Here is a 26,729-nt window from a genome sequence, read left to right as displayed (position 1 = left end):
CATCCTTTTTCTCAGCCAAGACATAAACAATGCAGCCGCCCTTTTTTGCTCTCCATCTCCCACCCCCCCCCCCCCCTCCCTCCCTCCCTCCCTCCTCCCTCCCCTCACACGGTGCAGTCTGGGTGTGGTGTTTGATCCTCAAGGGGCTGTTGAGACGAAGCTGTAAAGTCCAGATTTATGTTCTATGCTCCTAGAAATTCTAAACTAAACAGTGGCATCGTTTAGCTGAGGGTAGGAGTTGCTTTGTCAGCAATAGACCTAAATCTAGATCTAGATCAGTAGTAGGCAACTGGCGGCCCGGGGGCCACATGCGGCCCTCGGTTTAGTTTTTTGCGGCCTCCAAAGCAAATCCCCAAAATTTTAATTGAAGAAGTTGAAAGGAATATGAAGCCCAACATAATACACAATGTACACAAGTGAACAAAGTACACCAAACGCATACAAAAAATGAATGAATTGCAAAAATGCACAAAATGACTCATAACAAATAAAATGACAACAAACAAAATAACACAAAATTACACAAAATGATAGGAAAATACAGAAAACGACAACAAAAATACAGAAAGTGATCCCAAAACTGCACAAATCCACAACAAAAATGCAGAAAATGACAGAAAAATACACAAAATTACACCAAGATGATGAAAAATAAAAACACACAAAATGATTAAAAAAACACACAAAACCACAACATATTACTGAATAACTCCAAAGACACATGAACTATTAATAAAATTACTCAAAATGACAGGAAAATACAGAAAATGACAACAAAAATACAGAAAGTGACCCCAAAACTGCACAAATCCACAACAAAAATGCAGAAAAATACACAAAATTACACCAAGAACACAAAAAATAACAAAAACACACAAAACCACAACACATTACAGAATAACTCCAAATACACAAACTATTAATAAAATTACTCAAAACGAGAGGAATATACAGGACAAAAATACAGAAAGTGACTCCAAAGACCCACAAATCGGCAACAAAAAGGCAGAAAATGACAGAAAAATTAACCAAAAAATACACAATGACTCCAGAAACACACTAAATGACTAAAAACTGACAAAACATCAAAATCACAAAGACAAAAAAAGAAGAAACCCTTTTTCACCCTGTTTTAATGCTCTGATTGGTCATTATTTTAATGCTGACATGAATGTTGATCATGTGGCCCCCGCTGTGATAGAGTTGCCCATCTCTGATCTAGACCCTGGATTACAAACCATGATGTCTTAGAAAAGTGAAGCTGTCAGAATCAAAGCTATTACAGTTTCAATATTTGTTTGTAGTTTTCTGAGGTGGATTGTGCAGCGTAAGATGTTCTTAGGATTAGCTTGTTTAATATCTTCTGGCGTTACTGCGGCGGGATGCGCAGAAAAATGTAATCAGTGTTTGTCTCACAACCTGTTTTTTTTTTTATTCCGCTCCAGTCCACCCAGTGAAGTTAGCAAATCAGATTCCAGCACTTTACCACCAATCAAATCAAAGACCAACTTTGTGGAAGCCGACAAGTACTTCTTGCCGTTTGAGCTGGCATGTCAGTCCAAATGTCCTCGCATCGTCATCACCTCGCTCGACTGTTTACAGGTCAGTGGCCGAACAAGTGTTTAAGATATTAGATATATTAACAAACATCTTACCCAATGGTTTTGCAGATACTTGAACCAGTTTTCCCTGAGAAATCAATAAGAAAGTAGAAATCATTGTTTTCTGTTTATCACTTGTCTGCTGTCAAAGGTCAACACTACAAGAAGTGCAATCATTTTGAGACAGCAATGCATGTTTTGTTATTGTAATGAAATAAATTATTTTATTGCTCAATTGTCACCATCAAAAGCCCTCCCTAAGGAAGGGTAAGGAACATATTATTATAGTGAGGATGTAAAAAGGGAGAGCGGTGTTTCACCTAGGTGAGGGGGTGGGGGAGGAGGGGGAAGGGAGCAGGGAGGAGAGATTCAAGGCAGGAAATAGAAAGGGTGGGGAAGAATCCCACATCCCAGTGCACTGTAGACCAGTGTATGTGCAAAAACCACTACTGCAAACCCAGGCGCCGCCCCGGGCCCACAGGTGCAGCCAGGCCAGCAGAAAGAGTCGGGGCCAAGGAGCCCCAGGACACCCCCCGACAGCCAAGCATCCCCCCAGATGCCCCCGAGATCCCAGGCCGAGAAGCAGCCACCGCCCCCCACATACACATCCGAGAAAGCCCCAAGGAGCCGAGCACCCAGCGCATCCCGCCCACCGGCAGGCCCAGAGCCAGCAGGGACCGGACCCCAGGCCAGAAGGACCCGGAACAGAAGCAGCACCGAGAGCAGCCCCCCCCAGGGACGATGACCACGCTCATAGCCGCCTAGGGCACCGAGGGGACGCTGCAAGTCGCCCCGCCGGCCCCCAGGCGCACCGACCGAGCTCCCCAGAGCGCGCCAGATCGCCTTTTCTCGATGCCACCTGTGCGATGAACCTTTTTGACACAAGACTGAGACTAACCCAATTTAAAAATATATATATATTGATAATATCTTAATAGAACAGCCCCATGTGCTCAGTAATACGTTGCTTTGTAATAGTCCATCACTGGTGCTTTAAAAACAAGCAGGTCACTTTATGTGTTTGGTTTTTTTTTAATTTGGTTTATTTATTTTTGAACATGTAAAAACAAAAACAATACATATATAATAAAAGGAATGTTACAAAGTTTATTTCCAAAACAAGTCAAAAATACAAAGTAAAAACATTTCAATAAAACATTTACACCTTTAAAAAGGAGTAGGAAAAAGTCTGACTTATTTAATCCTACCCCTCTTATACCAGTATAACCAATATATATGAGCTACTTGTAAAAAAAAATACACATGTATGCACTTATACATATATATATATATATATATACATACACACACATACATTTTTATCCATAAACAATGTATCATACAATAATGTTATATTAATATATTAACTAACCATATACAAGTTATAATTACAATATAAGCTACCTTTTCCTTTTTGTTGTTTATATTTGTGCCTTTAACCTTTACATTTTCTTAAAAATTTCTGCTTCTTTCAGAAGTGTTTATTGAAAAGTTTATTGATATTGATATACAAATAAATGTTAACACAATAATACACTTTATTTTGCGTAAAATGTATTATCAGAAATCATTCCAATTTGAGAGGTTTGCAGGTCAGCTACAGATGTGTTTACAGATGTGTGCTCCTATATGCGTCCTGCGTGTTTACAGAAGCTGATCGCGTATGGCCACCTGACGGGCAGCGCCCCGGACAGCACGGCTCCAGGAAAGAAACTCATAGACAGGATCATTGAGACCATCTGCGCTTGTTTCCAAGGACCCCAAACGGACGAGGGCGTACAGCTTCAGATAATTAAGGTGAGCAACGACCCATATTATTTTAAATATCACAGTTCAGCACACAGTGAACTTACTACAGAGTATAAATGGTTTCCAGTTACTCTTCCACAATAGGTTTTTATATTTAGCTGATATGCAGTCATTTATTCAGATTATTGAAATTCACACAGTGTGCTTTTTGTTGGAAGGATTTTTCTTATTTTACGAGCAGATTGTAATCCGTATTTGTTCTGTAATCACATGGATGCTTGTGACCAGGGCCGGCTTTAGGTTTTTCTGTGCCCTAGGCAAGAATGGACTTTGTCCCCCGCACCCCTACAATAACTGAAAATAAAGGGTTTTTTTCTATACATAGTGTGTACATATTGTTTATTTTAAATATCAAGACAAAACAATGCAATTCTGCGACACAAAAAAAATAATAACCTATTTTTTCAATTAGAATAATGTGCTATAATACAATATAACACCAGGTATAGTGCTAATGTCCTGAGGGAACAACTACAACAAAAACAACAATGGTGCCAAATCCAAAATCAATGCAAAACAGTGCAATCAAAAGCAAAATAAAATATAAAAGTTTCAGTGCAAGGAACTTTCTACTTTCCTGTTTGGTCTTTAAACCAAAGAACACAATGTGCGAACAAAGCAATAAAGTTGTATAGAATAGAACAAGAATTACTACATATGCAATGAGGGGGGTAAAATAAATCAAAGAAAATTCAATAAGATAGCATAAATATGGGCAGAAGATTGCTTGTAAGCAGCAAATAAAAAGCAGGCAATCTTAAACGATCACCAACAACTCCAATATGTTTTAAAACTTCACATGTCTGGAATTGCTAGGAAAGGCATCTATGGTTTGATCAAGTAAAGGGCATGTTTCACGTTTATTATGCCTTTTTAAATTATTATTATTATAATTTTTTGGAGTTGGGTGCAATTTGGCGGCCGCCTGGTTTGCCTAGTGGCAAGGCCGGCCATGCATGTGACCTTCTATGCATAACTGGGCTTCAAACCATCATCCTTTCCTCATGCAACCCTCCTTCTACCTTGTACTCTCCTTGCTTCAGGCACTGTTGACGGCGGTCACATCCTCGCACATAGAGATCCACGAAGGCACCGTTCTGCAGGCTGTTCGCACATGTTACAACATCTACCTGGCCAGCAAGAACCTCATCAACCAGACCACGGCCAAGGCCACGCTCACACAGATGCTCAACGTCATCTTTGCTCGAATGGAGAACCAAGCAGTAGGTCCACTCCTTTAGAAACACAATTCATGTTTGTAAAACCAACTGAAGCTACAGAAGCACCTGAAGCTTATATCTGCAAAAAAGAAAAAAATAAATCTAAATATTGGCTCATAATTGAATGCTATTAAAGTCTATTGTTTACTTTCTGTCCACTAAGACTTTTCAGGTGTTGCCTTCAAACAAAGCTTGCTCTAATGCCATCTTTTTCTTTGTGAATGACACTTTTCCCCCCTCCTCACCTGCCTTCCTCCCTCCTTTTTGGACACATAGCTTACAAATCACAAGCTATCTTGGTCCCTGGCCTCCAGAAAGCGTGACCGCCAGGTAAAGCTTTCGCAGGACTGCGTTGACGTGCCTGACCTAAACTCTCCGACTCCTATCTTTGCATCTATGTTTGCGAAGTTTCTCTTCCCCTCATCCATTCCGGCACTCATCCATCCATCCATCCATTCACTTCTACTTGCTTCTACAGTGCACAGGAGCCACTTTGCCGTGCACTTCCACTGTTGGCTTGCTGTGGCTTCTGTTGATTCTTTTCTTGCTCCACTTTTACATTATATTTTCCTTTTTAAAGTGACTTTCTTATTTAGTGAGGACCAGTTTGGTTAAACGCACAATTATTATTATTTTTGTTTTGTTTCGTACAAGCTAGGGCTGGTGGGAAAAACAGGGCAAGATTGAAAAAGCAACAAAATTATAATAAAGTTAATTCAATAAAAATAGCCTACATATGCATATATTATATTGCATATGCAGGCTTATATTGCATAATAATAATTTATTTAATTGCAATAATAAAACATACATTGCTGTCACAAAAAGATTGCACTACATATAGTGTTGACTTTCGACAGCTTGTGTAAACCAGGTCAAAAATAAAAAATAAATAAAAATATATGATAAAAAAAAAAAAAAAATGAAAATAGCCTACATAACACTTTCTGCATATTAATTTGGTAATCAACTGTTTTTTTAAATAACAACAAACTTATCATTTTAAACTGTGGATAAAAAAAATATTTTGTCTTAAAAGTGTTTTTTGCGTCAGAAAAAAAACAACTTCTAAAAAAGTAAATAAGTTTTTTTTTGAATGTGGGAAAAAAATAAAGATGAATAACTTATTAAATATTATTAAATTAATATATATCAAGCATCAGTGCACCCAGGGCACGCACACACATCCTCCCATTTTTCCTCCTATCTTCATAAGTTCACTTCCTGTATTACTGCTGCAGAAAATTCACTGAGGGTTTGAGAAATTGGAATACTTTGCACATTAACTCACACACTCTGCTATATTTGGTAAACACTGTATCACTATAACTACTCATATGGATTCCAGTTGTTCTATTAAAACACTAACCATCTACCCAGCTTTTAACACTTAACCTAGCCCAACTCGTCGTCTTCACAAAGTCAAAGTATTTATAATTTTCCTATTATAACCTGGTGATGGAAGGATTAGAGGAGAGCCTTTCCTCAGGTTGTGTTGCCTTTCCTCTCTTCACTTCCTCACTCTTTTATCTCCAGCTACACTTCACCTGATTACACTCGTGCATGTGTGTGTGGAGGAAAGAAGAATGACTCGGCGTTTAGAGCAAGTGAAGAGATCAAGCAAAGTACCTCACAAATAACAGTGTGATGAGAAACTGAGGGGATGAGACTTCGGTCCGTTATTGCTTTGGATCAACCGTTTCACCTTATTTTTTATTATTTTTTAAAGAAAAAAAATCTTGACGCTTTCAATATCTTTGATGGCTCGACTGCCTGTGGGTCTGCCTGTCCTAATCCACTCCAGAAATATTTGACTCGCTTTATAAAAACACAGTTTCTGTTGATCCAGACAAAGTGTTTGAGGGACGCTGAGATAAAGAGTTAAAGTCAGGGTTTGTTGCCTTAAGGGTGACCCCACCCTCTGCAGCTCCGCATGCTGCACTCACACACATTCACGCACAGTTTTGCTCTCTCACACACACATTGTCACAGCCTTCACCCTCTGACTGAAGCGGCATTTAAATAATGAGCTTAGTTTGTTTATGTCGCCTTGCCTGTCCCCTCTGGACGAGCTGCCCGGCCCCGTTACCGTCTTCCTACACCACGCTAATCTCTTCATTCAGGGCCGAACAAGCAGTCTCAATTATTTCAGCTGCTTCTAAACGCTCTGTATGAAGGTTTGATTACATTTGGATGCCTTAATGGACATGAAATCAACATTTTTTGCAAGGTCTGCCTATTTAAAAGTTTTTTATTGCATTTTCTGAGTTGAAATAAATTTAAACATATCCATGAAATATTTGTAAAAAAAAAAAAAAAAAAATTATTTTGGCTTTTTGTGGTGCCGATTTGCTTATTCAAAATTTGACCACAACCTGACAAAGCAAAAGTGAAACCTACAGATCTGACAGACATTAGGTATTTATATCCGTGCTCAACCTCAAACCGACAGTTAAAACCTATTTGTTTCCTCATACAAATGACATATTTACATTAGTTTTAATGTTAAGCCTGTTTTTATTAATAAACGACGGTTAATGTCAACATCAGGTCAGCGCACGGGGAAACAAACACAAGTGTTCCCGTGGTGCCAGAGACATCAGTGGATCTATTTACATAATCCACATATCAAATATAAGGATAATCCATGTTCTTGTGCAGAAAAAGTATTGATTCAATAGTGGATGCTTGTGCTTCAAGCCTGTCTTAATTCGTTTCCACTCTGCTTCGATCAAAGCAGTCACTGACAGCGCAATTATCTATCCACAGAGATCAACATTAAATTAGTGGATTTGACTCTTTCTAATTGTGTTTAGAAATGGAAAGTTATTCTTGTTCCAACCCGAGGATGATCCTTTATCATTGTTTTGTGAATGTGTCACTTTTATCTATAGCTTCATGTGTAGCTCATGTCTCCGTCAGCCACGAAGCATTTTCACCCCAAGTCACCTCAGTTCTGATTTTTATTTATTTTTTTTACTTTTTATTCTGAGCAAAATCTCCTCATGCTCTTGGATTTCCACACGTTGCGCGCTGCTGTAAATGTTGCTTGGCTGAGAGAATTTCCACTGCTGTGCTAGCGGTCATTGACGCTCGTGCTGCTAGGTTGCTGTAAAATTGCTACCACTGGAGGTCATTGTTTCTCCTCTAAACACAGCAGGTTTAAATACTGCCACAGATTTTCTAGCGCTCTTGATTTTCCTGAAGCAGTGGTAACACATCAGCCATGACACATAACGCAGGGCATGTTAGCGTCAGCTGGTTTACGTCAGAAAAAAAGCCCTTTGTAACACAATGACTGATAAAAGAGCCAGCTGCACTTTTCAGCCAGCATGAAGTGACTCAGCAAAGTTTGGCCTGCCTTAGAGCATGCTCAGTGTGTGCATATATGTAGAAATCAAATCCGAATCAGAAGTTAAATGTATTTTATTTCCAAGCTCAGAAACGTTGACAAGCTGACTGAACCTCTGATTATAGACTTTATTTTCTGTGTTATTTATTTTATTTTACGCAGCTGCAAGAAGCGAAACAGCTGGAGCGGGAGCGGCACCGGCAGCACTCCCCCGTCACCCCGCACACAGAGCTGGACTCCCCACAGCTCCAGACCCACCCTCCATCCAAAGGCCTGAACCCAGAGGCCAATGGGCCCGTGACCCCTCCCACCCCTAGCATCACCCTCCCGTCCACCCCGTCCACCCCCTCCACGCCAGCAACAGAGTGCGGCAGCAGGTCGGGCGAGGACGGAGAGCAGGGGTCCACGGACGAGAACCCAGATCCGGAGAATGGGTCGGATTTCTGCACGACTGAAAATGAGCAGACTGAAGCAGACCAGGCCACTGCAGCAGCACAAAGTGAGACCATGGCCCATTCTGTTGTTTGTTTACATTTGAAGGCCTCGGAGTCATTTTCTCATGTTTCAATCAAAGAGAACCCGAAAGCTTTCTCGACCTCGACTGGGAAACTACCGTGCTTATTTAAATAGAAATAGAAAATCTCACCCTGACATTAACAAAAGCTGGAATTTAACAGATGATTGTTTTTCACTTCACACACCTCAGTTTTCTATAAACGCTTTCACAAAAGCAGGTTCACTTCATCGTGGCGAGCTACAGCTTGGTGCTACTGCTCTAAAATCTTTATTTCTCACATTTAGTCTTGTAAAGATAAAAGAAACATGGTTTTATGCACCAATCATGGTGAATAAAATCGATGTACTTAGATAATAGACCCGGGGTTCTCCAACTTTTTGGATACAGGGACACTTTATTGGGTAGAAAATGTTTTTAATGACACCCTCATTATCCTCAAGTCAATTAAACTCAATTTCTTTCCATTTGCAACACTAAATGCCATAAGAATGTTCTTTTGTTTGGACGCTCTTTCACTCAAAATATTTTAGATCTTTCTAGTAGAAATAATCTTAGAGTACTTAGATTAGTCTTGTATATGACATTTAATGTGTTGAATGTAATATAAATTAACAATGTGTGCATATTTATGTGCAAAGAAAAATGTAAGTACTTTTTTGCTCGATTTTATAGCTTCTGTTATACAACAGTGCATCAGTATCCATATACTGGACATTTAAAGTATTTTATTTAGTGTGTTTTACTGGTGCATTGGTGCCCATATGTAGTTATACACTTTTTTATAACTACATCTGGGTTTTTTTCCCTTCTATTATCTGTTTTTTTTTTTTCCATTGTAGCTCTTAGAATTATTATAATTTTTTTGTGAAGTGTGTCACAAATAAAATAAAATGGTTTGTGTCCTTGTTCAGATGCAGAAGCCTGTCGGCGTGCAGGGGAGGAGGAGGAGTCTCCAAACTACGAGGAGAAGGCCCATGAAATAGTGCAGAGTATTCTGCAGGAGGTAGTCAACACTGTTGCCGGAGGTGAGGTCTGTTTTTGGGGGGTTTTTTGGTGAAACTCTCCATTAACATTTCTTTTCTCCAAAAGTTGACCTGAGCTCAGTGACAGTAATGTTTGCTGAGTTCTCAGGAATTAGTCAGTCTTTAAATTCTGGCTTACTCCCTAAATACGTTCTCAGCTGCTTTGAGAGGCAGAAATCTTTTTGAGGTCACTGTCCTAGATTTAGGGGAGGAGCAGGGAGACGTTGGGAGTCATTTCTCCTCTGATTATTCACACATTCTTCTCTTGGATGCTAATGAAAAGCAGGTGGTCTTTGTAGATTTTTACCTCAGGTGTGCTCTCTGGCTCTGTGATGAAAAGCATGTCAGTGTGTCGGCTTCTCTAAAGTAATTGCTAAAGTCAAGTTTTCTTTTTCAAAAGGGGAAATGAGGTTTGTAAGGGAGCAGAAAGCATTTTCTACTGCAAACAAACTGTTTAGTTTTGTTTATTCAAATGTTTTAGCTGCACTTGAACAAAACGTGACCTTTATGTTAATGAGAAGATCGAAAAATACTGTGATTTTCAAAATAAAGTGTCTATTTGTACGATTGCCGTACGGACAACCCCTGGTGCTATTGGTGCGTTTACCGAAGTACACGTACGTAGCGTCTTAGGGTTAGGTTATAACCCTAACAATTTTTAGGGTTAGGTTTAGTCCTGGCTGACCTATCACGTGACCTAAAGTGGCCAATGACTGACCTATCACGTGACCTAAACTGTCCAATGAGGGGTGCTGCGTACGGATAGAATGTCGGTGTATTGATACGGTGACCGTACGGATAGCTACTGCCTTATCAAAAATAGGGGGTCAGTATGTGAAACGTTTGTGTTAAATGGCCACAGGTCACTGCCTGGACCCATCCAACCTGTGCTCTGAGACTAAAGAGTCCTGCAGTGAGGCCGAGGCCCCTGAACAGGAAACGACTGAAGCGCCCACAGAGGACCCTCAGAGTCCGTTGGAGGACGACGGCACCCTGAGGAGTGAAGGCGAACACGTACATGCAAACGGTATCCCCGGCACACCCATCTCTGCTACCTTCACCCCCTCAGTGCCTGAGGACAGACTGTCCGTCTCATCCACTGACACTCAGGTGAGAAATTGTAGCCGAATATAGATCAACTTGACAGCTCAAGTTTCAACCTTGTATGACAGATGTTTGTTGTTTTAAAGACTCATTAGATAATTGAATTCATTCAATCTTCTTCTGTACCTGGTTATCCTGTTTGGGTGTTTGGTCTTCGAGCCTGCTATGGGTCAAAGGTCACACACACTAATAAGGTTGAGAGTCCATTACAGATATGGACACACACACACACACATATTCTGAACCTAGAATATTTACTGTACTTTCTTAGATGAAACTTCTATGTGTTCAGTGAGAACAAACAAACTACACAAATACGCCTTTCCACCACCTGGGGCTTTAATTAATATGAAATACTTAAAAAATGAATAAAATTCAGTTATTATTTCAGTTCACCTCACCAAATGTCTCACATAATTACTGTTTTGATCTTGAATTATTATTATAACAGAGATGGGCAACTTTTCTCACAGTGGGGGGGCCACGAAAATCTGATCGACCATTTGATCTGAAGGCCACATTACTAACATTCATGTCAGCATTTTAGAATAATAACCAATCTGAGCATGAATACAGGAAGGAACAATGTGTTTTTATTTTAATTGTGTTAATGGAGTCGTCTTATATATTTTTCTGTAATTGTGTATGTTGTTTGAAGGCTTTTTGTATATTTTCTTTGTCATTTTGTGTGTTCTTCTGATCATTTTGTAATTTTGTGTGTTTGTATTCTTGTGTGTTTCTGAATTATTTTTTTTAGACTATTTAGAGGCATTTTGTGTATTGTTATGTAATTTTGTATGCGTTTGGACTAATTTTTTGTTTGTTTTTGTTGGTGTTTTGCATGTTGTTCCATTATTTCTTTGCAGTCCTCAAAGGTGTTTTGGGAGTATTTTTTGTCCTCATTGCAGGTTCACCAGGCCACCAGTTGCTTATACCTGACCTATAAATACAGCTGCTGATGTCCAATGTGTTGCTGTCATTAATTATTTCTTTTTTTTACTTTTAAAATGAAATATCTTGTGTCCCTGTAGGAATCTGGAGCCACGCCAGGTCAGCCGCCAAGCGCTAAATTCTCCCACATCCTGCAGAAAGACGCCTTTCTCGTCTTTCGCTCCCTCTGCAAACTGTCCATGAAGCCTCTGTCAGACGGGCCGCCTGATCCCAAGTACGACTTTTCCCCCTCAAGTTATCATAGGGATTAACTTTGACTTTCTTAGCTTTCTTAAATCAACTTCCCATTTGTGTGACCATATATAACTGATGCTACACGCTTTGGTTGTGTTGGGCTTTTACAGGCTAAAGGCTAAGCTACCCAAACACTAAATCAGATGTTGTTACTTGGTGTTGAACCTCAGTTTTTATCTCATTTTTTGGGTGTAATAGCTGTCTGAGCACGTAAAATATTACCAAAAAAGCCAGACTGAGGATCATATAACCGAAAAAATTTTTTTTCAGCTTCCCTCTTTTTTAAGAAATAATAATCAGATCAGGTAATTGACTAACTCTGCTGATTTGGTTGCATTAAACAGAGCCGTCTGTTTCTTGTTTTGTTTTTAGTCACAGGAAAGAACAAAGGCCTTTTGTCTTATTTTCAGTTTTGTGTCTTTTTGGAGTCATTTAGTGTATTAATCTCTCATTTTATGTGTTTTTGTTGTCATTTTGTATATTTTTCTGTAATTTTGTATGTTTTTTGGATGCAATTTGAATATTTTCTTGTCGTTTTGTATATTTTTCTGATATTTCCATAGTTTTGTGTGTTTCATTTGGAATCTTTGTTTATTTTTATGTAACATTGTGTTTAAAGTAATATTTGGATATGTTCTATTGTTTTTTTATCGGGTTGTTTGTGCTTCTTCTCATACTTGGGTGCCTGCTCGTGTGTTTGCGTTATGTGCGCTACTGTGTGCATGAATTTGGTCTTTTCTGTGAAGCCAACATGTTTGTTGTGAATTGTGATTGCGTTGTATGTGATGATTATCCTGGCACTTTTAATCCAGCGTGCCATGTAAGAATCAAACATTTTCTTTGGTCAGCCTTTGTACACTCTCCCTGTCTGCTCTTCATTTATAAAACAAAAAAAATACCTTTTTTCAGGATTTTCTATGAGACGGAAAGACATTTTAATGATAAATCTCTCTTCCTCTCTTTGCCGGTGGAAGCAGACATCACAGACGAGCAGACAATCTCAGGATAAAAAGCTCTTCAAAGTACGATTTTTGAAATTTGCTCCGTTTCTCTGCAACTGCTGCAGAAAAACGTCTTGGATGAGCTGAAGCTCTAAACGCTCATACAGAACATTTAGTTTTGGTTTTATTCTAAGCTTTTATGTAAGCTTGTGTAGATAAAACCATGCACTCTGACCGTCTCGATATGCTTCCATCCCCGCTGCAGGTCTCACGAGCTCCGATCAAAGGTCCTGTCGCTGCAGCTGCTGCTCTCCATCCTGCAGAACGCGGGACCCATTTTCAAAACCAATGAGATGTTCATCAACGCCATCAAACAGTACCTGTGCGTGGCTCTGTCCAAGAACGGCGTCTCCTCCGTGCCTGAGGTCTTCGAATTGTCGCTCTCCATTTTCCTCACTTTGCTCTCCCACTTCAAAACGCACCTAAAGATGCAGATAGAGGTGAGATCTCACAAATGAGAAATTGTGTGCGTGTGACGCTGGTTGTTGACAGTGTTTGGTTGCACATCTTTCCACAGGTCTTTTTCAAGGAGATTTTCTTGTACATTCTCGAGACGTCCACCAGCTCCTACGACCACAAGTGGATGGTCATTCAAACCCTCACCAGAATATGTGCAGGTTTGTTATTTGGGTTTTTTTTTTTTTTTTACCTTGTCTTCACATTCAGTCGAAAGTCAACACTTCATGTAGTCCAATCTTTTTACGTCAGCTATGCATGTTTTATTATTGCGATTAAATGAATATATTCATTTTATTGCATAAAAGTAACCATTACCAGCCCCATAAGAAAAGGGAATAAAAACTTGATTGAAGGGAGAATATAAAAAGAGAGGGCAGTGTTGCACCTTGGTGAGGGGGAAGGGAATAGGGGAGAGGGAGTTAGGGTAGGACAATGGTAGGGGTGGGGAAGAGTCGACTATTTTAAGGTTGTTATTTGTAACAAAATTCCTCGTGTGTACAACATACACTTGGCGAATAAAGATGATTCTGATTCTGATTCTGATTCTGAAAAAACCTCCGCACTTTTTAATCTCTGAATCACTGTATATAACTCACAGCATGGTAGCTTTTTTTTTTTAAGAGACCATTAACTGGACTTTAAAGAGACTGATAAATATGTTTATCAAATGAAAAGCAGGCTCTTGCTCAATGTTTTCACGTAATGTCATGATTATTTACTATTTTTCAATGTTTCCAGTGTCATTAACCTGTAAATGTATGTGTTATTTCTGGTTTAGATGCCCAGAGTGTCGTGGACATCTACGTGAATTATGACTGTGACTTGAATGCTGCTAATATATTTGAACGGCTCGTCAACGACCTTTCAAAAATCGCACAGGGCCGTGGAGGTCATGAGCTCGGCACGACCCCGCCACAGGTGACCAAATGCACTTTGATTCGTCTACAAACGCACACATTAAAAGCAGTGGTTCCCAAGCTAGGGGGCGGGTCATTGAGTATGGAAAGTAGTTTAAAAAAATTATTTGCACTCAAAGAACTCAATTATTACGGTTTTGAAATACGTGATTGCACATTTTATGCCATCTTCATGAGTTTTGAAGATAAAGGTAACATTTTTACCCATTTGATTAGAAATTTGGTTGCCATGTGACGTTTGGAACCAGTGCATTAAAGTAATGTCGTGTTTGTTTCAGTTTGTAACTGCGTGATTATTTTTTTGCGTCTTCATTCCAGGAGCTGACCCTGAGAAAGAAAGGCCTGGAATGTTTGGTGTCCATCCTGAAATGCATGGTGGAATGGAGTAAAGACCAATACGTCAACCCCAACTCCCAGACCAGCCTCGGTGAGACACTAATGAACCCAGTGTGGATGCTATTTGTCAAACGTATGGCAGTATCAAACGTGGTCCCAATACAAACACGTGACCTTTCTCCTTATTCTGATTCCTCACACTAATAAAAGTTGTGGCTGTAGATGTGACGAGCCAAACTTTTGACATTCTGTCTATTGGCGCTGTTTGTTTGTAATTTCCAAAGAATGGAACTGTAAAACGTACAGTTAGAATATGGAAGTGGCTTTGAACTAAGGCTGAACGATTAATTGCATTTGCGATTTTATTGCAATATCATAAAATGCGATTATTTTAATTGCAAAAGCTGCAATTTATTATTATTTTTTCTTTTAAGTAATAATTTATTTCAAGTTTTTTGAGAGTTTGATTTACCTAAAAAAACGTCCAATTGATTAAAGCATTTATTAGTTCTCCTTACTTTTCCCGCACTTTAGAATATGTGTGACGTTACAGACTGGATATTAGTAAGCTTCATTTTTATTTTTTTATCTGTTTATTTATAGACTTTCCTGTTAAGTTCAGAGAGTGTTTAAGAATTGCAGTCCATATGTTTACATGTTTCATAAAATGTGAAGTTAGATATGTTGAAGAAGTAAAGCCACAGATTTGTTTGCTTTATTGTTGTAATCTGTGCTTTATTAGTTATATTTTATATTTATTTAAAGTTTAAATAAATCTGTAATTGTTTATTATGAAACAGGTTGATTTATTGCTTGTGTTCATTGAAAAATACATGACAGGAGGCCCTTGAAAAAATAATCGCATATTAAATCGCAATATTGAGGAAAAACAAAATTGCAATTAGATTTTCCAAAATCGCTCAGCCCTAGTTTGAACTTCAGAGAAACTACTTGAAAAGTTGGTTCTCGTCCTACGCGGTAAAGGGTTTACATTCTGGATGTTCTCCAAACTTCCTCAGTGGTTTCTAAACATTGGTTTAAAACATTGTCAACTAATTCATAAACCACATCTTTGCTGTTGGCCATAAACTTCCCCTTGAACAGAATCCTGTTTTTGGGAAGATTGGTGCTAAAGTGTGTGAAAAGGGCCTGAATTTAAATGCAAAGAAGGATTATGATGCTTATCTGAAGTGAAATGAGGAACAGATCCATCATTGTGATAGGAACCCTGGCCTTTTCTACCTCTTTGAAAATGTTCCTCACTTTTAATGGAAACTTGGCAAATATAAAAAGTCGTTTACTGACGGAATGAGTTTGGATTAGAAGCCTTCCATCATTTGTAAAATTATTTTTTTTACTCGAGGACATTTTCCTCTTTTCACATTCTGTACTAAATTTTTGCATATTGCATTGTGGGATTCGGAGTCACGTAGAAGATAAAGGACAGAAAGCAGAAAAGTTTCTTTAAGCAGTGTTTTTACTTCATTCTTATCGTGATTTATCTTGTTTCTTTGTCCGACAATGCAGTGATTAACATGAATTCATTTTGGTTCTGCTTTGTTTATCACGTTCCTTGTTATGACTTTGTTTGGGTTTTTCTTTGAAAAAACAAAAAATTATCTTTGGCCATTGTTTTGTTGGTTTTTAATCTGTAAAAACACCAGAAATATCACTTTGCCAGTTTTTTTTCGGTGCACACTGGTATCAGTAGGAAATTCAGATACAGTTTAAATTATGTACAGCACATTGTTTGCAGATGTTTTAACATCATAGATCAATAAATCAAAGATCATTTGCTAAAGAAAATCAAGTCAAAGGTTGAAAATGTGGCTTAAAATTTTGTTTTCATCTCAACGCAAACTTGTCAGAAAAAATTCGGGCATTGCATTGTGGGATGTGGAGTCCCAGTAACGGATGCATAAAAAAGTTTTGACCTGATATAACCCTAGCCCGACTGAATACTGGCCAAACCGAATGAAGCAGGTTTAATTTTAAGGCCGAACCTGTTACACTCAGACACTATTTAAATCTGTGCACACACGCCGCTCAAGAACAAGTCAAAATTGAGTCGTAGTGGCCAGCTTTCGTTTCACCTCCTCGGCATCCAGTCGTGGCTCTTTTTCATGTTAACCCAAACACATCACCGTAATGCTCATTTCCAACACATTTCTGGTGTTTTCACAGATTAATTTATAGTGGAAATGAAAACCAACTTATCTTCATTTATTCATCTATGAGGCCTATGGACAGAACTCGTGACAGATTGGTTTTGGCAGCAGTTCTTTAATGAGGGGAACTGTGGGTTAGTTGTAAACTTTGGGACAGATCATTGGGCTGACAGTTGGCATTCAGCTACCGATGGTAAAGTTAAAACCTAGGGATGAGCATGGACAGGCTAATCTGGGCGCTGCACTCCAAAAAGAACTATTTAATTTGGATCAAGCACATCCTGGGCCCCTGAGTCTTCTTAAACTGAAAGGTCCCCAGCTTCACTGAAACAATCCACAAGCTCGCCCTCTGTCAACATGGGCAGAACCAGCTGTGTTTAAAATCCCAAATGAATTTTTCAGAATGCACAGAATACTCCATTACAACTGTATTTCTTTGTTGTTCTCTTTCATTTCTGTGGATGACCTCAAAGCCCGAGCAGGTAATGTTAGAATGCAGAGTTTGTGTTGTGTTCACTAAAAAGAGCCTTGTTTCTGTAGCTGGAGGCAATTTAGTGCTCGTGTTGCATTATGTAACTTGTGTTTGTTGGGTTTTGGGTTACACCTGCTTTCCCATTCATAGTGGTCAGGCTTTATTGGCCTATTGTTAACCTAGTATTTAGATTTTCATAGGTCTGATATTTGTGTTTTCCTAACCTGATAAATGTGTTTGTAAGGATGTTTTCTTCTTTACCATAACGTCCTGCGCATGCTTTGTATTCCTGTTCCGTTCTCTCCCCGTAGTCGGATAACGTGATGCCCGCTTTCAGCTCACATTACACTCGCACCGTCCTGAATGTTTTAAAGAGTTTCCGACGGGTAATCAGATGCTCAGCACCACATCCAGAGTTCATCCCTGTAGACTCTTCACAGCAGCCGCCTGAACTTAAAGAGTTCTGCCTCGTTTTTCCTCTCACTGCCTGGAGCGTTTAGATAAGCTGTGTTTTTTAAACCCATTCCTGCCGTGCACCTGCTCCGTGTGTCTGTGTGAATAAATGAGTGTTTTGAGTAGGGCTGGGCAATATATCGAGATTCAAGATGTATTGAGTTTTCTATTTTGGCGATATAGAAAATTACCTTATCGCCTATATTGATATTTTTATTTTATAGCTTATTTTGTCACTGCTATCACTACTTCTCAGAACAGCATGATAAACACAGTTTGATGCATTACTGAGTGCGTTCTAACCCAGAACTTCCCCTAAACAAGGCACACAACAGAACTCACTCACATGTGCTGTCCCTTACAGGAGAAAAAAGGCAAAATTAGCAAATGTTGTGCAGCCGTTTGTTAATAAATGTCCCAGTCCCATTGTGTATTTTTTTCCTCCTTTTGTGTATTTTGTTGTCATTTATTTTTGTTGTTCTTTTGTCTGTAATTTTGTGTATGTATGTTCCTTTTGGAATTTTGTTGTCCCATTGTGCATTTTTTTTCTCCTGTTGTGTATTTTGTTGGCCTATTAAGTATTTTTGATGTTCTTTTATGTATTTCTTTGTTGATTTCTGTTTTTGTAGTAATTGTATGTGTATTCTTTTTTTTTTTTTTTTGTCATTTTGTGCATTTACTTTTGGGGGCCGCTAGTCTCCCATGTTTGTGATACACGCACAAGTTTATTTTTTATTACCAATCTTAAAGCACTGTGATGTAATTTTAGCCTGTGAGACATTTTGCATCAGCAAATTTAACCCTTAATGGTCTTTCTGGTAAGACTTTATTTCAATTAAAATTATCGAGATGTATATCGTATATCGCCATTTTTGGAAAAAATCTTGAAATATTAATTTTAGTTCATATCGCCCAGCCCTGTTTGAATTCAGACCCAACCAAAGACTGGAGGGTGTTTTGAGGTTTTTGCTCCTCTTTTTAGGCCTCCAGGTTTACCTTAAAGTGATTTTAGTCCCAAGGTACAATAAAACTCAGTTTAATTCTCCTATATGTATATTTTTTTCTCTCATTAGGTCAGGAGAAACCATCAGAGCAGGAGAGCACAGAGACCAAAGCTCCAGAAACCATAAACCGCTACGGGAGCATTAACTCTCTGGACTCCACCGCCTCGTCGGGCATCGGGAGCTACAGCACGCAGATGTCCGGCACCGACAACCCCGAGCAGTTTGAGGTCCTCAAACAGCAGAAGGAAATCATAGAGCAAGGCATCGACCTGTAAGCTCAGCAGCAGCTCATTCAGACACTAGTCGTGTCTTCACACACTGTGGATCTTCTCACGTTGACGTTTGTGAATCTGGGATTTTGTTCAGTTTCAACAAAAAGCCAAAGAGAGGGATCCAGTACCTTCAGGAGCAAGGCATGCTGGGAACAACCCCCGAGGATCTGGCTCAGTTCCTGCACCAGGAGGAGAGGCTCGACTCGGTAACTGGATTACACACAGAAGCAAAAAATACATGAGAAGTCCAGGATGTTGCCTCTTTAGTAACACATTAAAAAACAACCATTATAGTTTCCTTTCCTCCATTTGTTCACTTTCCTGTTTCTTTGCCTTAGTTTCTTTATTCCTTCCTCGTTTTCTTTACTATTCCTGTTTTATTTCCTTTGGTTCCTTCATGAAGTGAGAAAGGAAGAATGCCCGGAGCGAAGGAATCTACCAATATAGGAAAAAAATTAATGCAAATGAGAAAAATGATGAAATAAGAGAAAAAAAATGAGGAATAGTTTAGGGACAGTTTGCTCGATATATTTGGTATTTGATTTAATACTGAGGGTTTATCACTTCAGTCTGTCAGTGATCTTAAAGTCAAATAATAACAAAATATAACACAATAACAAAAATTGTAGCACATGAGGAATTTACACAAACTGCAACTCAAGAAACTGCATTTCCCAAAGAAAATGCAAGTAAGGAAACATAAGCTTAACCCTCATGGAGTCGACATAACCCCTCGGAGTCGGTATAACCCACCCGGAGTCACTATAACCCCTCAGAGTCTGTATTATTTACACAGTAAACTGTATTAAACAGCAGGGGATGTTGTGGGGATGATGTAGACTGTATTAATCATGTGTTAACTATTTATTATATTTTTAAAATAACTATTGAGTTTTAATTTAACTTTTCTAATTAATCAAAAACAATTGCAGGAGTGTCCTTTTTATTCTGTACGCTGGGGTGTCCTGGTTGTTCCTCAAATTTAGTCAGATTTTGCCAATTTATCTGGCTAAATATTATTCTATAATAATAATAGTAAAGTACGCGGAAAACAATATTACGGATGCCTTACATCTTCACTAATTAAGATGTTTCTAGAAAAGACGGGGCTTGTGTTCCTAAATGACAGAGAGATGTCCACTCTGGTGCTTTAATCTTTCACTACAAAGACTGTAGGGTTGATTCCATCCAGCATTAAGGGTTTTATAGTTAGGTTTGTGTGTTCCTCCTGAGTATGTGTGTGTTTTTTTTCTCTACAGTCTGTAGAAAATGTGTGTAAGAGTGGTTTGTTAGAGTTGTTTCAGTCAAACACTCACCCTCCAGTCCTTCAAGCTGTGTGAAGTAGTGACTAATAATCTGCTTTCATTTGGCGCCTCAAGGGCGTTCGTGTACAGCAACAAGCGGCTCTGGAAAGTGTTCACAACATCTGGTTAGACAGAGGTGCTGTGGGCTGTAGTGGGAGGTAGAACAGGTGGGTGGATGGATGTACAATAGTAATTTGTGCAACCTGCACTAGCCAGAGGGGTCTGCTGTTAAAGAAAAAGAGGAACGGTGCACATAAGCTGGAGTGTTGATGAGTAGCCAGGCCTGTCGGGCATTAAAAGGCAGCAGGTTTTCAGTTATTGAGTGTTTTTGTCCAACTCGGACCAGGGTTGGGGTCAATTATAATTGTAATTTTAAAAATCTGTTTGCTGTCGTTATCATAATTAAATTGTAATTGAGTTTAGATAATTGACTTTGTAAATGTAATTGCCATGAAAATTCTATAAAAATTGTCAATTATAATTTAACAATTATTAAAATATGTTTCATATTAAGCTTTCCCACATTTTACCTTTTTTTTTTTTTTTTAAATCAAGGTGTATCTGACACAAAAAAGGCTCAGATGCCCACACCAAAAATATTAAAACTATATAAATTTATTTATTTTATTGCATAATCATGACCATCACCAGCCCTCCCTAAGGAAGGGTGAGAAACAAACTTTATTAAAGGGAGGATATAAAAAGAGAGGGCAGCGTTACATCTAGGTGAGGGGGAAGGGAACAGGGAGGAGGGAGTCAAGGGTAGGAAAATGGAGTTGACTGTTTTAAGGTGAGAGTAAAATATGATGTTATATTTATGTGCGTATTGTTTTGTGTAATCAGTTAAGCCAGTCTGGTGTTAAAAAAATGCTATATTTTCATTGATTAGAAAATAGGAAAGAAATTAGATAATTATTAGAGATGCTAAGAGAAGAGGATGGTTCGGAATGACTGTTCTTTGTGCCGCCTCAGACTCAAGTAGGAGAGTTCCTGGGCGATAACGACCGCTTCAACAAAGAGGTGATGTACGCCTACGTGGATCAAATGGACTTCCAGGGCAAGGACTTTGTCTCTGCCCTCAGGATGTTCCTGGAGGGCTTTCGTCTCCCCGGTGAAGCCCAGAAGATCGATCGGCTCATGGAGAAGTTTGCTGCCAGATATCTGGAGTGTAACCAGGGGTGAGGAGAGTTTGACTGTTTCAGTCACTCAGTAGCCAGTAAGAAAGTAAAAATAAAAAGAGGATTCTTTTTTCCAGGCAAACCCTGTTTGCCAGTGCGGACACTGCGTACGTCCTCGCCTACTCCATCATTATGTTGACCACAGACCTCCATAGTCCACAGGTAGGCGCTCACTTTCCAGGCAGTAGTTGCTTTCTTCAACAACTGTTGCTGCTCATGTTGACCTTCTTATATCTGCATAGGTAAAGAATAAAATGACTAAAGAGCAATACATTAAGATGAACCGAGGCATCAACGACAGTAAAGACCTGCCCGAGGAGTATCTCTCTGCCATTTACGACGAGATCGCAGGGAAGAAGATTGCAATGAAGGAGACGAAGGAGCTCACCATGAAATCCAACAAGCAGAGTAAGTCAGAAAGGTTTAAAATATCTGAGGTTATTAACATTTAATTTAACCTGCCTTAGAGGGACCAGACGTCCCGATTTACCCGGGACAGTCCCGGTTTTCAGAATTACGTCCCGTGTATCCTCCAAACCATTGATTTGTCCTGGTTTTTCAGTTTATTAACTCATTCACTGCCAGCCATTTTCAAAATGGCTACCCCCCTCACTGCCAGCCGTTTTAGAGCATTTTGACTTATTTTTAAAGACCCACAGAATATTTTGTACTATGATAATATGAAATCTGAAAGATTAGGCTCTCTACTTTCATCAGAAAATGTTCTTTCGTAATCAGCAGTTGAATAGAGGCAAGTTTCACACAAATCGCCAGTTTCTGACAAAAAGCTGAGAAAAACGGCTTTTTCTGAAAAAAAACTTGTCAGTGATTTTGAGGCAATTTTTTTTGCTTTGGGGACACCTCAACATTGGTTTTCTTCTATAAAACAACACTGAGACCAAAATTATTATTTTGTTATCTGGAAAAGATTTGAATGGTTTTCTTACTGTATTTTGGCATTCCTACAAGTCTCTCCCCCCATCAGTTCCCACACACGCAACTTCCTCCTCCTCCCAGAGTGTCACTGCTTGCCTCGATTTGTTGATCGCGACACTCAATAGTCCAGTTGGTCACTACATCATAGTACAAGCCTGCTATTCATGAGTGAACTCCGTCACACTGTCTCTTAGCAACCCCCGTCGAAAAACACAACTGATGTAATTTTACATCAATGGCAGTGAGTGAGTTAAGAAATTAATGTTTGTTGCTGCTGACAGAAAAGACCCTGAAAGCAGCAGCACATTTCGCTGAAAGCTGTCAATCATAACAGTTGCCATAGTAGCACTTGCAATGTAAACCAATTAAAAAGCTCAAAAGTCTTCCATGTGTTAACAACTCACTGCTGATTGGTCAATGGTTCGCTTCCTCTCATGCTTTCTCCTTCAACTTGCTAAAAAAATAAAAGTTTATTATTTTGATTAATCAAAATAATTTTATGTTAACTTAAAATGTTTTTACTGTTGGCCACTTTAAATTTGGTTCAGCCGTTGCAATAATACATTTCATCCTAAAGGAAGAAAAAAGAAATAAAACCATATGCAAATAGTTTCTCTTGAAAATCTGTCATCTTCTATGGTTAAATTACTGTTCCAGTTTTGAGTTTTAAAAATCTGGTCACCCTAGCCAACCCTTAATGTGAAATGAATCGTTGGCTATGTTGGAGTGTATGTGTATATGGTTTATGGTTCTTGAAGTTACACCGATAACATATAATATTGGTGTCACAAATATGTATATATGAGAAACAGAATGTGCAAATAATCCTCCTGGTCTTCACTCAGGCGTTGCCAGTGAGAAACAGCGCCGCCTGCTGTACAACGTGGAGATGGAGCAGATGGCCAAGACGGCCAAAGCTCTGATGGAGGCCGTAAGCCACGTCCAGGCACCTTTCACCAGCGCCACACATCTGGAGCATGTCCGACCCATGTTCAAGGTTTTTTACACACACCCAGACACACACACACACACTGGACAATTGGATGCATCATTGTTCTCTTTGTCGTTTCCCAGCTGGCATGGACACCCTTCCTGGCAGCGTTCAGCGTGGGCCTCCAGGACTGTGACGACACAGAGGTGGCGTCGCTCTGTCTGGAGGGAATTCGTTGTGCTATCAGGATAGCATGCATCTTCTGTATTCAGGTACCACAGGGTCAGAATGATGTTTGGGTTGGGTTTTGTACAATCTTGGTTCTATTTGACCGCTTTCTGTTCTGTGCATCAAACAGCTGGAGAGGGACGCGTATGTTCAGGCACTGGCCAGATTCACCCTGCTGACTGCAAGCTCTGGCATCTCAGAGATGAAACAGAAGAACATCGACACCATCAAGACCCTCATCACTGTGGCCCACACTGACGGCAACTATCTGGGCAACTCCTGGCATGAGGTCCGCACACAAACCAGCTTCACTTTACAGGCTTTACATTGGCTTTGCATTCTGACTGTCCCTGTTCTGTGTCTCTGTTTCTGCTTCTCTTTAGATCATGAAGTGCATCAGTCAGCTGGAGCTGGCTCAGCTGATTGGCACAGGAGTGAAGGCGCGCTACATCTCAGGGACGGTACGGGGCAAAGAAGGCTTCATTGCGAGTACGAAGGAGCAAAACAGCGATGAGTACCTTGGTCTAGGTCAGAAAACATCCATATCTGCATCACTCATAGAATGTCAACCAGTGTTTAACGCGTCGTTTCCTGTGCTTTGCGTTGTAGCGGGAGGAACGGTGGACCGGAAGCAGATCGCCAGCATTCAGGAGTCCATCGGGGAGACCAGCTCTCAGAGTGTTGTGGTGGCTGTAGACAGGTAGCAAGTTTAATTCACATTTTACCAGGGTTGGTGTCAATTAAAATTGTAATTGCGTAATTGATCATTAATTTAAATTATGGCGTAATTATATTTTTAAAAATCTGTTGCTGTCATAATCATAATGAAATTGCTTTTTCTATTCCAGAATATTTACAGGATCTACCAGACTAGATGGAAATGCAATAGGTGAGTCCAAGACTCTGAAGTGCTGCACTGTAGCTGGTTTTTGATGAAGGTGCATTACAGATATTCCCTTGTTTGTTGTCTTCTTTCATCTTTTTCTTAGTTGATTTTGTGCGCTGGCTGTGTGCCGTGTCCATGGATGAGCTGGCCTCGCCAACACACCCGCGCATGTTCAGCCTGCAGAAGATAGTGGAGATCTCCTACTATAACATGGGCCGCATCAGGCTGCAGTGGTCCAGGATCTGGGAGGTCATCGGGGATCACTTTAACAAGGTCGGTGAACAAACATCCTCAACCTTTACTGGGACCTTCCATCAGAAGTGACAGTAGCTGTGTTTCCATTACCCTTGGAAATGCGCAAAATGTAAATAGCACAATAAAAACTGGTAATGGAAACAGCTGAATTTAGTAAAAACGCTCAAATATTGATAAAATGTACTTACGCTTTTGTGAGGAGGTTTTTCAGACGTTTCGATATTGAAATGTATCACAAAAGCACAATGGAAACACTTTTTCCACAGTTACAGTCACATGATCACTACTCTCCAAGAAAACATGGTGCGGTACGTGTAGACAGAAGAGGAGACCGGGACATTTCTTACCCTCAGTTTCCACTGGATGCGGCTCCGCTGTGTTACGTCACCATCGCTGATAGATTTCCACTTTGGTCTGTGTGTTAATTTCCACTGGGTCCGCTGCGCTCTATGTCAGCTCCTTCCCAGCTGCGGTAGTCTGGTGCCCTCCACCAGATATACGCAGGGCTTCTATTTCTGGCGGACACTGGAGCATGATGCATCAATCAGCACAGAGCAAATTAAGCTAAACAGGAAATTAAGCACATATTCTGCAATAAATTATCGGGTTACTTTTTAAAATAAAACACTTTACATTATATTTCAAGGAACTACATCACCAAAACGTCATAATGGGTAAAAACAAAATCACATCCACTCTATTGATTCCTCTCATACTGTAACTGCAGCAACTTTGATTCAGTTCATGTTTTACTGGTGCAGTTTTATCTCTTCTCTGTTGCTAAAAAAATGTGGCTATGACAAATCCAGAGAGTCCAACCTTCTTGTACTCCTTCGTTAGGAACACTGACCTGTTTATTGGTTTATTGTTGCATTTATAACACATACCTTTAACTGCGTTCTCGCCCGATTATTTAAATATCGTGAGAACTGCTCTGTCTCGTGACGTCACAGTCGTCCAACCGGAGGGCACCATGGTTCACTCAAAACGCAACCGGTGGGGATTACCGGACGGCGGACAGCGGAGTGAAACCGGATCGGTGCCGTGGCGCAGCGGAGACGTATCCAGTGGAAACCCCCAGTTAGCATTAAACTTAAATATTATTACTGCCGCATTAGACAGAAAACAGCAAAGGAATGCAGAGTGTTATGAGAAAAGAAAAAGTGGAATTAAAAATATTGACTGTCTCGAGATTCACGCCAACCACAATGTGTGCAACATGTACAACAATGCAAAAATTAGTAACATAATTGATAATGTTTACCGCTTTTAATTTGCGAAAAACTGTAATGGAAACACAGCTACTGACACTGAAACTCTGCTGAGCATCAAGGAAACATTGCCTGGCTGTGTATGTCATTTGATCATCATTGGTTGCGTTGTTTTTTTTGCGTAGGTCGGCTGTAATACCAATGAAGACGTGGCGATCTTCGCCGTGGACTCGCTCCGTCAACTCTCTATGAAGTTCTTGGAAAAGGGTGAATTGGCAAACTTTCGATTCCAGAAGGACTTCCTGAGGCCGTTTGAGCACATCATGAAGAAGAACAGGTAAAGAGACAAACCAACTGTGCATGTGGCGAGTACGTGCACTGATGTCTGCTTCCTGTGTAAAGCTGCTCCTCGAGGGGGGGAAAGCAAAACGAGGTTATTATCGTGAACGCTTGCGTATTCTGGGCCGTGTCTCAGAGTGGAATCAGTCGCTGGTCTGTCTGAGCGTCTCCTCATTTTCTTCTTCAACATATTGTTTTCACTCTGAAAGCAGAAGCTGTGATTTTCAGTCGACCCATTTCTGTCTGTTTTCATTACTATTGCATGAAAATGCCTGATTTCCTTGTTCTCTCCAAATCAGTCAGAGAGCGATTGAAGTTCAGTCGTCTAAAAAAGACACTTATTCATATAAACACACTGTGTGACTGTGTGAGCGTTTTCCTGCAGCGCCTTGTGGAGCCATGTGTAATCAGTAAAAGTATAAAAAGTACAAAGTGCTTTGAGTGTCTATGAAAAAGTGTTTTTTAATATCTAATGCATTATTATTATTGAATCCAACCACAGACTGGTTAGACACACTCCTGCTGCTGCTGTGTTAGTAATACCAAGGGTCGGCTAAGCTCTCTGTTCA

The 26,729-nt window shown here is 39.8% G+C and overlaps 1 protein-coding gene across 9 annotated transcripts in view; it reads left to right on the top strand.

Moving 5' to 3' along the window:
• arfgef1 (ADP-ribosylation factor guanine nucleotide-exchange factor 1 (brefeldin A-inhibited)) overlaps nucleotides 1–26,729 on the top strand; it is a 62,511-nt gene that overhangs the window by 24,744 nt on the left and 11,038 nt on the right. For 2 of the 9 annotated variants that reach the window (XM_028434244.1, XM_028434243.1), the window contains exons 3-29: nucleotides 1,446–1,602; nucleotides 3,252–3,398; nucleotides 4,454–4,633; nucleotides 4,907–4,960; nucleotides 8,145–8,481; nucleotides 9,411–9,524; nucleotides 10,384–10,631; nucleotides 11,657–11,790; nucleotides 12,788–12,832; nucleotides 13,017–13,251; nucleotides 13,329–13,428; nucleotides 14,049–14,188; nucleotides 14,506–14,614; nucleotides 17,165–17,173; nucleotides 18,690–18,891; nucleotides 18,987–19,098; nucleotides 21,169–21,374; nucleotides 21,452–21,536; nucleotides 21,617–21,782; nucleotides 23,156–23,307; nucleotides 23,385–23,513; nucleotides 23,600–23,758; nucleotides 23,853–23,997; nucleotides 24,079–24,169; nucleotides 24,318–24,358; nucleotides 24,459–24,628; nucleotides 26,007–26,158. In XM_028434244.1, coding sequence (XP_028290045.1) covers nucleotides 1,446–1,602; nucleotides 3,252–3,398; nucleotides 4,454–4,633; nucleotides 4,907–4,960; nucleotides 8,145–8,481; nucleotides 9,411–9,524; nucleotides 10,384–10,631; nucleotides 11,657–11,790; nucleotides 12,788–12,832; nucleotides 13,017–13,251; nucleotides 13,329–13,428; nucleotides 14,049–14,188; nucleotides 14,506–14,614; nucleotides 17,165–17,173; nucleotides 18,690–18,891; nucleotides 18,987–19,098; nucleotides 21,169–21,374; nucleotides 21,452–21,536; nucleotides 21,617–21,782; nucleotides 23,156–23,307; nucleotides 23,385–23,513; nucleotides 23,600–23,758; nucleotides 23,853–23,997; nucleotides 24,079–24,169; nucleotides 24,318–24,358; nucleotides 24,459–24,628; nucleotides 26,007–26,158 — 3,819 coding nt within the window. The remainder of the gene's footprint in view (nucleotides 1–1,445; nucleotides 1,603–3,251; nucleotides 3,399–4,453; nucleotides 4,634–4,906; nucleotides 4,961–8,144; nucleotides 8,482–9,410; nucleotides 9,525–10,383; nucleotides 10,632–11,656; nucleotides 11,791–12,787; nucleotides 12,833–13,016; nucleotides 13,252–13,328; nucleotides 13,429–14,048; nucleotides 14,189–14,505; nucleotides 14,615–17,164; nucleotides 17,174–18,689; nucleotides 18,892–18,986; nucleotides 19,099–21,168; nucleotides 21,375–21,451; nucleotides 21,537–21,616; nucleotides 21,783–23,155; nucleotides 23,308–23,384; nucleotides 23,514–23,599; nucleotides 23,759–23,852; nucleotides 23,998–24,078; nucleotides 24,170–24,317; nucleotides 24,359–24,458; nucleotides 24,629–26,006; nucleotides 26,159–26,729) is intronic. The other 7 variants (XM_028434252.1, XM_028434247.1, XM_028434248.1 and 4 more) reach the window with 5 other exon arrangements.

Source organism: Gouania willdenowi, chromosome 20, assembly GCF_900634775.1.
Source record: "Gouania willdenowi chromosome 20, fGouWil2.1, whole genome shotgun sequence".
Classification (NCBI taxonomy): domain Eukaryota; kingdom Metazoa; phylum Chordata; class Actinopteri; order Blenniiformes; family Gobiesocidae; genus Gouania; species Gouania willdenowi.
This window is presented reverse-complemented; position numbering and strand designations above follow the sequence as displayed.